The sequence below is a fragment of the Camelus ferus genome, chromosome 16 (assembly GCF_009834535.1).
Source record: "Camelus ferus isolate YT-003-E chromosome 16, BCGSAC_Cfer_1.0, whole genome shotgun sequence".
In the NCBI taxonomy this organism is placed as follows: Eukaryota; Metazoa; Chordata; class Mammalia; order Artiodactyla; family Camelidae; genus Camelus; species Camelus ferus.
In genome coordinates, this window is record NC_045711.1 from 11,805,142 (window position 1) to 11,818,348 (window position 13,207).

General features: G+C 47.2%; 1 protein-coding gene across 2 annotated transcripts; it reads left to right on the forward strand.

Moving 5' to 3' along the window:
- The first annotated feature begins 8,360 nt into the window (after positions 1 to 8,360).
- Positions 8,361 to 13,143, forward strand: EIF5A (eukaryotic translation initiation factor 5A). Of its 2 annotated transcripts, none has more exons than XM_032498647.1 (6): positions 8,361 to 8,531; positions 10,404 to 10,589; positions 11,760 to 11,864; positions 12,050 to 12,181; positions 12,266 to 12,339; positions 12,511 to 13,143. In XM_032498647.1, exons 2-5 carry the CDS (start codon positions 10,425 to 10,427, stop codon positions 12,326 to 12,328), a joined length of 465 nt encoding a protein of 154 aa, XP_032354538.1. In that variant the 5' UTR covers positions 8,361 to 8,531; positions 10,404 to 10,424; the 3' UTR covers positions 12,329 to 12,339; positions 12,511 to 13,143. The 2 variants fall into 2 exon arrangements, with proteins under 2 accessions (XP_032354538.1, XP_032354539.1); XM_032498648.1 differs by lacking the exon at positions 8,361 to 8,531 and adding an exon at positions 8,773 to 8,895.
- The last annotated feature ends 64 nt before the right edge of the window (positions 13,144 to 13,207 follow it).

Genomic DNA, 13,207 nt, shown 5'->3' on the forward strand with positions numbered 1-13,207 from the left:
TGGAACCTAGTTCTGGCCGACTTCTAATCCAGGCAAAAATGTGTCCTGATTCCAGAGGCCCCTGAATGATGTCTAAAGCCCTTTATTGGATTCTTCTGGGTAGAACTGAATCATCCCAGAGAACTGATGCCCTTGGTGGGAATTTAGTCCTCCCTGGCAGGCTCCAGAAGGCAGTGAGATGAGAGGGATGTTTTTCTGGACAGGCAGCTCTTTCGGGCCTCTCAGATTAAACTCTGACTTTACAGCTCAGTCTGGGGATCCCAGGCAGCCCCCAAGATGGACAGCTCAGATGAACAGCAGGGCAGATTTGGAGAACTTTCTCTTCCTTCAGGGTTGGCAGGAGGGGAGACTCCATCTTCTCTAAATAAGCAGGAGACTTGGGCCTGGCCTCAGGCAGGGGGATCCTCTTTCTTGTCCAAGTTCCACCTCTAAGGCCGGTTTCCCCTTTGTAGAGACTAGGATTTGGTGAGTCCCAGCATCTCTGAGTTGCCCAGCACCCTTTTCCTTCCAAGAACAAATTGGGGGCACCAGGACCAAGAAGAATCAGATATTCCAAGCTGGACTGAGCATCCTGAAGAGGAAGGGAGGCGAACACAGGACAGAGAATGGCATGCCAGTGGGTCTCAGGCCTGCTTCCTGGCTGGTCTTGACAAGGTGACCTTGAAGTGTGCCCTGAGTATATTCTTTAATCTCTAACTTTAAACTCACATCTCACTGTTTTTTTATTTTCTGGGGTTTTTTTTTTTGAGATGTAATTGACATATAACATTATATTAGTTTCAGATGTATAACAATGATTTGATCATTTGCTATATGTTTATACTGCACAATGATTATCACAAATATCTAGTGCACATTCATCATACATAGTTACAAATTTTTTTCCTTGTGATGAGAACTTTTAAGATCTACTCTCTTAGCAACTTTCAAATCTACAATACGGTGTCCTTAACTATAGTCACCATGCTGTACATTACATCCCCAGGACTTATTTATTTTATAACTGGGAAGTCGGTACTTTTTGACCTTCTTCATCCCCCACCCCCCAACTCCTCACTGTCTTACAATGCTTTCTTCTTCTTCTCCTTCTTCTTCTCCTTCTTCTTCTTCTTCTCCTTCTCCTTCTCCTTCTCCTTCTCCTTCTCCTTCTCCTTCTCCTTCTCCTTCTTCTTCTCCTTCTTCTTCTCCTTCTTCTTCTCCTTCTTCTTCTCCTTCTTCTTCTTCTTCTTCTTCTTCTTCTTCTTCTTCTTCTTCTTCTTTTCTTTTTGTAAAGGATTAGGTTTATTCATTTATTTACATTTGGAAGAGGTACTGGGGGTTGAACCCCGGACCTTGTGCGTGCTAGACATGCGCTCTACCACTGAGCACACCCTCCCCTACCTGAGGGCCAATTCTTCTTCAGGTTCCTCAGCTCTGGTGTCCTCTCTGCCAAAAGACCTGCCAGGTTCCAGGCTGGGCTTTGTCTGGTCATGCTGCTCACTCAGCCCCCACGCTCCTGGCAGTGGGCCGAGTCACTCTGCCCTGTTACCTCTTAACTCTGGCCACAGGGCTTGGCACAGAGCAAGCCTCCGTTTCCACCTGGAGAGTGAACAAATGAGCGAATGAATGATCACAGTAAATGCTCCAGAGTCATTTGTTGGCTCATGGAGCTTCCTTTAGGAGCTGGGTTCCTATTCTGTCCCCAGCCCTATTCTCTAATCCCTTGGTCCAGTTTCTAAGAAACTTCCTGACTTCTCTCCCTAGCACCCAGGTTCCCTGAGGCCTCTGGGAATTCTGGGTGCTTTCCTTCAGGCCCAGAACCACACCAGTCTCATTCTTCTCCATCTCCACCCTTTTTTCTTAGCTTCCAAAGAAGCAAGGTCAAAATCAGAAAAGAGCCCTCAGGCATCTTCTCAGGATGCTCCTCCTGCTCTCAAACCAACTGCCATTCATAAACCCATCACTCACTGCCCTGAGCACAACATTATCTATTTGTTTATTGTCTGATTATCTCACCCTCCCAGCTGTGGGACAGGGTCCATACAGCTAAACTCACCACCCTTGTGTCCCATGTATCTGGAACATAATAGACTCAGTAAATATTAACTGAATGAATGGATGAGTAAATGAATGCTGTCAAGGTTTCTGCTCTGGTCCCAGCAGCTGGGTGTGTAAGAGCAGGTCCAAGACCACCACCGCCCTCCCCTGCAGCCAAAGGATTTTTTGGTTTGGCTCATTCTCAGGCTTCATTTGGTATGTATGACTTTTACTCAAGCCCTTGAGGATGGAAAAAAGAATGGTCCCTGCCAAGGGCTCCTGATAAGGATAACTTCTCATTGTGAAATATTTGTACTCCCGCCCCCACCACAGTCCTGGCCTGTTTTTTTTTTTAATTGAAGTATATTCATTTTACAATGTTGTGTCAACTTCTGGTGTACAGGCCTATTTTTTATCTGGAAATTCCTTTCATCAGCTGACAGTTTACTTTCACATGTAACACAGACAAAATCTATTCTCTATGATCTCAGATATATTTTTTAAATTTTTTAATTTAATTTTTAATTCATTAATTTGGGGGGTAATTAGGTTTACTTATTTATTTTTAGCGGAGGTACTGGGGATTGAACCCAGGACCTTGTGTATGCTAAGCATGCACTCTACCACTTAAGCTATACCCTCCCTACTCAGATGTATTTTTTAAAAGGCATAAAACAAAGGATGGAGGAATATATGGTTAAAACATTAATAGCAGTTGCCTCTGGGTGTTGGGTTTATGGCTTATTTTTTTCTTATTATTTTCTACATTGTCCAAAATTTTTCCCACAATTGACCTGTATTTTTATTATAAAGGAAACTTAACAGAATCTTTTTAATCATGTAAAACTATTCCTCTTGATACAATTGGTGAACTTTCCCTTCCAGGTAATGAACAAGTGGTACAAAAAACAATTGGTTTGTCTTCAGCCTCAGTCCTACCCACCTTCCCAAGCCCAGCTGAGCTGTGACACTAACATACACACTCCATCCAACTCTGTGCAGGCTCCCCAAGAATCTCAGAATCCCAAAACCTTAAGAGGATTTCCCAATTCCTGTATTACTGCATGTATCCTCAGAATGGCTTGCATAGTACAGTATGTCCCCCAACCACACGGACTGAAGGCACCATTCACCTACCCTTTGACCTCATCTTCCTCATTCAACTACCCACCAAGTTCCATCGATTATATTTCCAGAATGGCTCTGGTTCATCTTATCCTCCTGGCCTCACCACTGCTGCCTTGATCCAGGCCATCATTCTTGTCCACTTGGGCTACTGTCAGAGGTTCTTCCCTGGTCTCTTGCTTCCAGTCCAGCTCCATTGTTTTCCTCCTAAATATAATCGCTTTAATTTTTAGAGCAGTTTCAGGTTCACTTCAAAACTGAGCGAAAGTATAGAAACTTCCCATATACCTCCTGCCCCTAGACATGCATTATCAACACCCCCAACCTGAGTGGCACATTTTTTATGATCGATGAACCTACATTGATGCATCATTACCACCCAGAGTTCACAGTTTCCATTAGGGTTCACTATTGGTGTTGTACATTCTGTGAGTTTGGATGAATTTACAATGAAATGTATCTACCACTGTGGTATCATACAGAGTAGTTTTACTGCCCTAAAAATCCTCTATGCACCGCCTTTTCATTGTGATCTTCTGTTACCCGTGGATGATAGGAGTTTCCTAGAGCACAGTGGCATCCATGACTGGCATTGCCTCTCCAACAGGTACAGAAAAAAAGACCCTGCTCCTTTGCACAGAGGCAAGACTCCATTATCTGGTCCAGGTCTCCCTTCCCCCAGGACCTTTCTTTTACAACTTCTGCCCTCCAGCCCCAACCACTGACATAACTTTCTCTCTTCACTCTGCACATCTTCCTCCACACTTTCGCTCTGTTTGCATTGTCTGGAATGCCCTTTCCCCTTATTTCTACCTTTCCACCCAAATTCCATCCATTTTTCAAGGTCCAGTTATTAAAATGCTGCTTTCCTCAGGAACTCCTAGTCCAAACCCTCATTGTTTACTAACTGAACCACATGACAGCTTTCCAAAGGCCTTCTTACCTCCAGTCTCTCACTCCTTGAACCCACCTCTCACACCATGGCTGGATTATCCAGATTTAACACTATTTGTATACATCAGAATCGCCTTTCCTATCAGTGGTCCCGACCCATGGTATGCTACTAAATGTTTAACCCCCAGCTCTGGATGAGGGGACCCTGATTTGCAATATACGCCAATTTCCTTTGTGTAAAATTGGGGCCAATTTTAAGGTACCAGTAAGACATTATTGAACTTGGAATGAATTAGTAAAAGATGTGCACAGTTGGTTCTTATATGCCTACATAAGCAGCCTCCACCACATCACTGGTTCCCATTCAAAACTTTTTATTGACCTTCCTTAAAACACTCTTTGTATGATTGTTGCAGCTCTTCTGTAAATCTAAAATTATTTCAAAATAGGTTTTAAAAGCCTACCAGAAAAGTCTATCAGAACAGATATACAGACTCATTTGGCAAACTTCTTTCTCAGCAGAGAATGGGTACCCTCTAAACTGTTGCCCTCTGAGAAAGGAATGAGGAAATAGTGAGATTAGTTGTCAAGACATCATCCAAAGCCACTGAAAATCTACAGAAGGGTAATTGGAAAGTTTTTCAAGAATGTCTGAAATAGCTCAGTGGTAGAGTATGTGCTTAAATCCTGGGTTCAATCCCCAGTACCTCTTGTTAATAAACAAACAAACAAACAAACCAGAAAAAAAATCTGAAATCTAATCTTGGTGAGAGGATGTAACCAGAAGAATATGGGAAAGGAATGTGAATGCCATTAAGACAAGGTAGAATCTGACTGATTATATTTGAATCAGTTCTAAGGAAAGAAACTTCTTTGTGAACCAAAGGGGGATGTAAATCAGAGGGGGAAAAAAAGCCAAAAAATTTCTCCAGTAATTTTCAGGGGAGTCCTGATCCACGTTTGTTACTATTCCAGGATTCTTTTTGAAGGGGAGACAGATGGGCCTCTTCTACACTGAAGACAAATGTGCATGCTCTTAGAGCTGTAGGGGACTAGTCGTGAAGTATATACTCACAGCTAATTCCTTTATCTTGATTTCAAGGCAACTTGGCTACATTCTGTTTTTCTACTTGTATTTTCTTATAGAAAGAATGGACAGATGGACCAGCCAACACAGATGTTCTGTTGCTCTTCACCATTTCAATTCATTTATAAATAAGCTGTTACTGCCATTTCTTTGTCAATCTCTTGTGAGTCTAGCTGGCTTGAGTCAGGTGTACCTTCATTCAACATTAAATCTGTGATGTACCAAGAGTTTGCCAGGCACAATTCTTTTTTTTTTTTTTCCAGGCACAATTCTAAAAGCTGAGGATACAGTGGTGAACAAAGCAGCCAGATTCCTGTCCCTGTACAGGTTATAGTCTAATGGAGAAGACCAGACATTAATAAAGCAATTCCACATGTAAATGGATATTAACAATCTATGATAAATACTATAATGTTTGCTGTGAGAACATATAACATGAGAAGCTTAGTTTGGTAGGTCAGGAAAGTTTTCCCTAAAGAAGAGACTTGACTGGAAAATAAAATGTTGGGGCTTACAAAACTGAGGACTCTACCCTGAACTGTGGTAACTCCATAGGTCTAATGCTACTGTGGTCTTCCCAGATACTATCTCATCAACGTACGATACTATATAATATCTTACCCTTCTCCTTTTCTGAGTGTGTATGTCTTAGCCTTCTGTCAAGATTCTTTGGGCCCCTTCTATTTTGAATGGAAGCTCGTGGGGGCTGTCGTCACTCAGCCCCTTTTAAAATTATGGAGCTTGTGACTTAGCTCACCCACACAGACACTTCAACAATGTCTCAGAGAAATGAGCCAGTTAAGACTGTTACATTGTGCACAGTATGTACTATCAAAGGTGACAATACATTTTAAAAGTAACAGCTTTATCAAGATATAATTCACATAGCATATAATTTAATTAAAGTGTAGAGTTCAGTGTTTGTTTGTTTTTTTTTTAATATCTGAAGAGGACAACCATCACTCCAATAAATTTTAGGACATATTCATCACTCCAAAAACACACCCTCTGTCCCTTGCCCCATACCGGTTAGCAGCCCTTCTCCATCTCTTCATTTCCCCCTAACCCCTCAGCACTAGGCAATTACTCTCTACTTTCTGTCTTTATGGATTTGCCTATTCTGGACATTTCATGTAAATGGAATAATACACTATGTGGTCTTTTGTGACTGACTTTCATTTAGCGTATGTTTCAAGGTTCATCCATGTTGTAGCATGTACCCAGTACTTCATTTCTTTTCATTGTTGAATAATATTTCACTGTGAGGACATACTGTATTTTATTCATCCCTTCATCAGTTGATGGATATTTGAGTAGTTTCTATTTTTTGGCTATTATGAATCATGTTAAAAAACACTCGGGTACAAGAGTTTTTAAAATTGAGGTGGAATTCACATAACATAAAACTAACCATTTTAAAATAAACAAATCAGCAGTATTAGTGCATTCACGTGGTTGCCCAACCACTACCTCTATTTCCAGAACATTTTCTCATTCTTAAAACCAAATGACCATTACGCAGTTACTCTCCATTCCCCTCACCCCTAGCACCTGGTGGCCACCAATCTGCTTTTTGTTTCTATGGATTTACCTATTCCGGATAGCGTATATCAATGAGATAATAAATGTGTAACCTTTTTTGTTTGGCTTCTTTCACTTAGCATAACGTCTTCAAAGTTTCTCTATTTATAGTAAGCATGAATACTTCATTCCTTTTTTTGTGACTAATATGCTACTATGTGTATATACCACAATTTGTTCATTCATGCATCTGTCGATGGATATTTGGGTTGTTTCCTCCTTTTGACTACTATGAATACTGCTGCTGGACATACTTGCATGCAAGGATTTTTGTACCTGTTTTTAACCTGGGGGGCGGTATATACCTAGGAGTGGAATTGTTGGGTCATATGGGCAATATATCTTTGAGAAGAGCAGGTATTGGTCTTCAAAACAATGTACCTAGCAAAGTTTCCCCCTCCCCCAAAGGAAATAGCAGAAATTTCAGAAAATGGAGGAGGAGGAGTTGGGGTGATAGTAAAATGTGCTACATAGATGTATTAATTCAAGGTAGTGTTTGCCATTCACATCTATCACATCACAGGGTTCTTAAACAAAAGAAGAACCAGATTCGGGATTTTGGTTTCCAAGCCCAGTTATTTAGTTGCTTATCCTGTTCCCCAATACTGTTGCCCACCTAGTTTACTGAAGCTAACAAGTTAGCCATGAAGTACTGAAAACCTAGGAACTGGGGGGAGAAAATTACAAAGTTAAAAGCAGCAGCTTTCTTCCCTAGAAGGTCAGAGAAATTCATTCCGAGATACATACTGATTGGTCACCTTCCATGATTTAGAGAACGTCAGTGGAATTTGATGTCACTCTATAGAGAATTTTTTCTACAAGTGCTCGTAGACAATTGTTTTGGATACCGCAGAGAGCAGCTGGGGAAACAGAGAAAAATGCCATGTAAATCTCTTTATTTTAGGATTCAGAGGTAGAATGGCTCCATGGAAGCCACAGGGACCTACGGAGACTGAGGGTTTAAACAAGATGGTGGCCGGGACAGGGCCGCTCTACCTTTCCGGGTGAAACTCTATGGCAGAGCCTTTCGCACAGTTTAGAGAAGTGAAGCTGAGATGGGTGGTAACCCGACCACACTACCGGGCTAGGAAGAGTGGAGCGGAAAGCGCTCTCTCGCGCATGTGTGGAACCGGGGGGATGGGCTTTGAGACAAGGGGCCCACCCCACAGTACAAGTTTTCTGAAACGTGTGACTCTTTTAAGTCCAGCTAAAGTCGAGGTGGGGCGTTTCCTAAGACGCATGCGTCCTAGACGAGACAAGCAATACAGCGGCGTGGTCTTTTCACCGCCTGGCGTACAGACGACGTCTGAGGTGGAAGGGGCGGTCAGGATTCCCAACACGCATGCGCCTTGAGGCCGAGGCGTTTCCTTCAGAGGGTGTGGCGTGCAGGGCTCCTTATTGCGCAGGCGCAAGGACTGTCCGGTAAGGCTGGTGGTCTAACGCGGGGAGGGGAGAGGAGGTTGAAGGGCTTAAAAAACCGGGTGCGCCTGCGCGTTGCCTACCGGTGGGAAGAGCTCAGGATATGTGAGGGGCGGGGTCACGTATGCGCGTCATTGGATGGGTAGGTGGGAGGGAGGGTGGAGATCGGGGAGGGTCTGTGCGCTTGCGCAGTGCGGGGGTGGAGGGCGGAGGAGATACATAGCACGCTTGCGCGGCTGTCACAGGGCTGCTTGGTTGGTCAGTGGGGAGTCGGCGCCTGCGTACTAAGACCCGTGTGCAGCAGCGGCGGCGGCGGTAGAGGCGGCGGCGGCGGCGGCGGCAGCGGGCTCGGAGGCAGCGGTTGGGCTCGCGGCGAGCGGACGGGGTCGACTCAGTGGGTTCGCGCGAGGTGAGAACGGGTAGGGCGCGCGTGCGCGGAACCTTGGCTTGGGCCTGGGAGTAGAGATGGGACTGCGCGGGGGTCGGGGAGGGGGCAGAGGGAAGCAGCGGCTGCCGCCGCACGGGGTTCGGTCGGCGAGTGGCGCGAGGTGCGGAAAGAAGCGGGCGCGCGACCCGGTTGGCGCGCAGGGTGACGGTTGGGGCCGGCCGGGTGACGTTGGAGCGACGCAGGGCGGGGGACGGCGAGCCGCGAGGCCGCCACGCGGGAGAGGCCGCCGGGCGGCCACGCCGGGGCGAGGGCCGGGGGCCAGATCGGCCCGCCGGGGGTAGGGTGCCTGGGCCGTTGAAAACCGGGCGCCGGGAGGCCACGTGAGGTGGGGGAGGGGGCTCTTCGGTGAGAGGGCAAGTGGGGGGGGTTGGCGGCCGGCGAGGAGGAGGGAGGGCGGCGTGGCTTCGGCCTGGCGCGGCCTTTGAGGAGGGGGCGGCCGCAGCACCGGAAGTGCCCCCGAGGGGAGGCTGCCCTCCGGGTCGGCGGCCTCATGGCCGAACGTGGACCGGGGCCGCATGGCAGCGCGGGGACCCCTCCCCCCAGGTCCCGGCCACCGGAAGCCCCGGGCGGCCACATGGTGGGCAGGAGCCGGCAACCCCCAGCGCGGGGAGAGCAGGTCCTCGCGAGCGCCTAAGGGAGCTTGGAATTTTGAGGAGTGAGAGAAGCCCGAGGCCCGGTTCCTGATCACCCCGGAGAGCTCGCTGCGGGCATATGTTAGCGCTTCCCCACCTCATGGGCCCCTGGAGCTTTCCTCCCAATCCTCATGTGAAGTGAGGCGACCAGCCAGATGTAAGTGGCACTCTTCTGTGCTGGGAGGCCAGAGAAATGGGGAAACCGAGGGCAATTGGACGGGAGCCCAACTCTTCTCGATCGTGCCGACAGCGCCTTAAAGTCCTGGGCAGATGAGTTACCCGCTGTGATAGGTGCTCTTCACCTTGTCACTGTCTTTCTCGGTGTCTGGTTTGGGAGTTCCTGGTTTTAGAGTCCTTAACTCTACTAGCTTGGTATAATTTATACTACTCACTAGCTACTACCAGCCTTTTGCTTTCATTTTATTGTCATTCACCACTCCCCACTCCCCCACTTTCTACTGACTGTACAGGCCCGGCCTGAAAATCCGACAGGACCGATGCATCCTGGGAAAAGTGGGAGGGCCCTGGAGGAGAGGCTGGGTTCCTGGGTTCCCTTGGGGAAACCAGAGGTGTTTGGTAGAGGGATCAATTAGAAAACAACTTTATTTTCTCCCCCTTGGCTGCATCTGCGAATGCATGTTGGAGAGGCGGGAATCCCCCAAAGAGGCCTTGTGGTTTCCTGTACCAATGACTGGCTCGTGTGTGGATGGGGGGGGTGGCAGAGACGGGTGGGGCTCCCCGTCCTCCGGTCTCCACCCCCCTTCCCCCCCACATTAGCCCCGCCTTTTTGCTGGCTCATAGCTGCTCACCTAATTATAGCCCTGGTTATGTGTGGGGAAGAAGGGTGGTTGGTTTCAGTGGCAAGTAACACCTGAGTCCTCCCAATACCAGGAATTAGGCCTTTGCCCATCTCAGAGATTTGGCATCCTAACTTCCTGGAGCTTTCCTTTCCCAACTCACCCCTTTAACTTTCATTTCAGATGGGGATCTTGCTTATCCCCCACCCACCTGCATACATGCACCGGTTCTTCAGTATTTGTGATGTCAATCAGTATTTAATGTAGGAACTTTGACACTGTTTTACGTGGGTAATGGAATAAAGGGCTGGGGAAGAAATGAAGCAATATTTCCAGAGTGGAGTGGGGTAAACTGGAGACCCTGTTAACCTCCTTACTGACCCTAGTTCTCTTCTTGACTCTAGTTGGAATCGAAGCCTCTTAAAATGGCAGATGATTTGGACTTCGAGACAGGAGATGCAGGGGCCTCAGCCACCTTCCCGATGCAGTGCTCAGCATTACGTAAGAATGGCTTTGTGGTGCTCAAAGGCCGGCCATGTAAGATTGTGGAGATGTCCACCTCGAAGACTGGCAAGCACGGCCACGCCAAGGTTAGAATTTCACTTCCACATCGTGCCTTCCCCCACAAGCTGTCATCAGTGCTATCTCTCTATGTTCTTTAGCTCTTTGATTACCATCCAGATCCTTGTGTTCAGCACTCAGCCCTGGATAACGTTCGACTACTACACCAGTCTTAGGCCTTCAGCTTCCTCCTTGGTTACCCTCCTGTGCCCTGTCATTCTTGGTAAACACCCCCCCCCTTTTATGTAAGTCTTCAACTCTTCGTGGTCCTTAATGCTCAGGCTACTCCGTCCTTGATCCTGCCTTTCACCTTTTCTGTGTGTCTCCTTTTGAGTCTTTGTAGGTGCTCTTTGTTTCCCTCACTTTTACCTGGGATATCTGCAGTCCTACCATGTTACGCACCCTCCACTGGAGGGGCTCCAGTGTACCTTGGAGCTTCCAAATCAGCTTGCTGCCCCACTGTCCAGTGCCAGCTTTCCTGTTGGATCTCTGATGCAGTTATCAGACTGCCTCTCCCTGTGCCCTCCTTGCTTCCTTACTTAGGTCCTAACATTCTTGCTAGTGCTTTCCTTGTCACTTTAAGGTTTTTTTTCCTCAAAAGTTAAACGTCGTTCATCTTTGTTGGATTTCTTGTTTTGCTCCCTAGTTTTTCTATCTTCTGTTGACTTGGCATTTATCTTGGGTTACCCCCTAATGTCTAGGTCATTCTCTCTACTTTCTGGTTTCCTTTTTTCCTAAATGCATAGTTCTTTCTGGTCTCCCCCAAATCCTTTTTGCTTTTCAGCTCTCTTCCTTTCTCATTCTTTCCTGTTTCCTCAGCTCTTTCTGATCTTCCTTGTTTTCCAAGTTCCTTGTTTTATGCTGATATCTAAAACCTCTTCCAAAGTTTTACATAGACTCTCCCTCCTCCCCTAGGATCTTGGCCTCAGTAATGTTTTGATAACTCTAGGTAACTGACTGCTCCAAGCCTGCCCTACAACTTCCCTTGTGCTGTCAACCCCAATGTCAGTGGTGGTCTTTTGGCCTTGGGTTGTTTTTAAGAGGCTTTAGTGTTTCTTTCGTGAGTTGATTAGTTCAATTCCAACTCCCCTAATCTTTGCCCTGACAGCTTCCCTCACCAGCTAGGGGCAACTTGAGCCTTTATCTCTTCCATCCTAGAGTCTGGTTGGGTTTCTCTTTGATGTGATGCATACATACAGGTCCATCTGGTTGGTATTGACATCTTTACTGGGAAGAAATATGAAGATATCTGCCCGTCAACTCATAATATGGATGTCCCCAACATCAAAAGGAATGATTTTCAGGTATGTAGATGATCTGGGTGTAGGTGGGCTAGTGGTTTATGGGGGAGAAATACAGAATGAGCAGAAGAGCTTGTGCTGAGAGAAGGGAAATGGCAGGAGAAGCGGGTATTAGCAGTTTGCCTATCCAACCCTTACTCTCAAGCTACCTGGGCCCACCTTCAGCTTCCATCCTTATCTGCCCGCAGCTGATTGGCATCCAGGATGGGTATCTATCACTGCTCCAAGACAGTGGGGAGGTGCGAGAGGACCTTCGTCTGCCTGAGGGAGACCTCGGCAAGGAGATTGAGCAGAAGTATGACTGTGGAGAAGAGATCCTGGTATGGTGCCCCGCTTTTGTGCCCTGCTTTGTTCTTTGTGCCTCTTCCTCTGAGCTCAGCCTTCTATTCCCCTTGCTCCCCAAGATCACGGTGCTGTCTGCCATGACAGAGGAGGCAGCTGTTGCAATCAAGGCCATGGCAAAATAAGTGGCTCCCAGGTGAGTGTGACGGCCCTCCCCCAGCTGCCCACTTTGTTGTCTCCATCAAAGAACTGCTTTAGTTTTAATTGTTCCAGGCTTATTTTCTGCCCCCAGCATGGTCCTGTCCCCTTTGCCCTTCTTCCTGTTGAAGGTTTACCCTGTCTCACCTGGTTTCTCTCTCCTATCTAGGGTGGCTGTGGTGGCAGCAGTGATCCTCCAGCCTGCAGAGGCCCCCTCCCCCAGTCTGGCCCAGCTCTGGCAGGGCCCTTGGCTGGACTCCTACACAATTTATTTGACGTTTTATTTTGGTTTCCCCCACCCCCTCAATCTGTCGGGGAGCCCCTGCCCTTCACCCTGCTCCTTTGGCCAGGAGTGAGTGAACCATGGCCTTGGTGAAGCTGCCCTCCTCTTCTCCCCTCGCACTACAGCCCTGGTGGGGGAGAGGAGGTGGGTGCTGCTTGTGGTTTAGTTTTTTTTTTTTTTTTTTTTTTTTTAATTCCAATCTGGAATCAGAAAGCTGTGGATTCTGGCAAATGGTCCTTGTGCCCTTCCTCTTCTCATCCCTGGTCTGATCCCTTATTCTCTGTAGTCCTTCATCCCAAGCACCACCCCTACAGACTGGGGACCAGCCCCCTCCCCAGCCTGTCTCTCCCCAAATCCCTCTAGATGGGGAGGGAAGAGGAGGAGAGGGGAGGGGACCTGCCCCCTCCTCAGGCACCTGGGAGGGCCCTGTCCCCATGGGCTTCACCCTTTCCTGCGGGCTCTCTCCCCGACACATTTGTTAAGATCAAACCTGAATAAAACTACAAGTTTAATATGAAGCCCCCAACTCAGCTGCTTCTTTGAACTAAATGGGTATTTGGAAACCAGAAAATAAGATTACAGA

What these genes read in the sequence shown, in the direction of transcription:
- EIF5A (XM_032498647.1), top strand. Translation starts at nt 10,425, where the DNA reads ATGGCAGATGATTTGGACTTCGAGACAGGAGATGCAGGGGCCTCAGCC. An exon ending in TCAAAAGGAATGATTTTCAG is followed by an intron (nt 11,865 to 12,049) that starts GTATGTAGATGA and finishes ATCTGCCCGCAG; the next exon opens with CTGATTGGCATCCAGGATGG. An exon ending in ACTGTGGAGAAGAGATCCTG is followed by an intron (nt 12,182 to 12,265) that starts GTATGGTGCCCC and finishes TTGCTCCCCAAG; the next exon opens with ATCACGGTGCTGTCTGCCAT.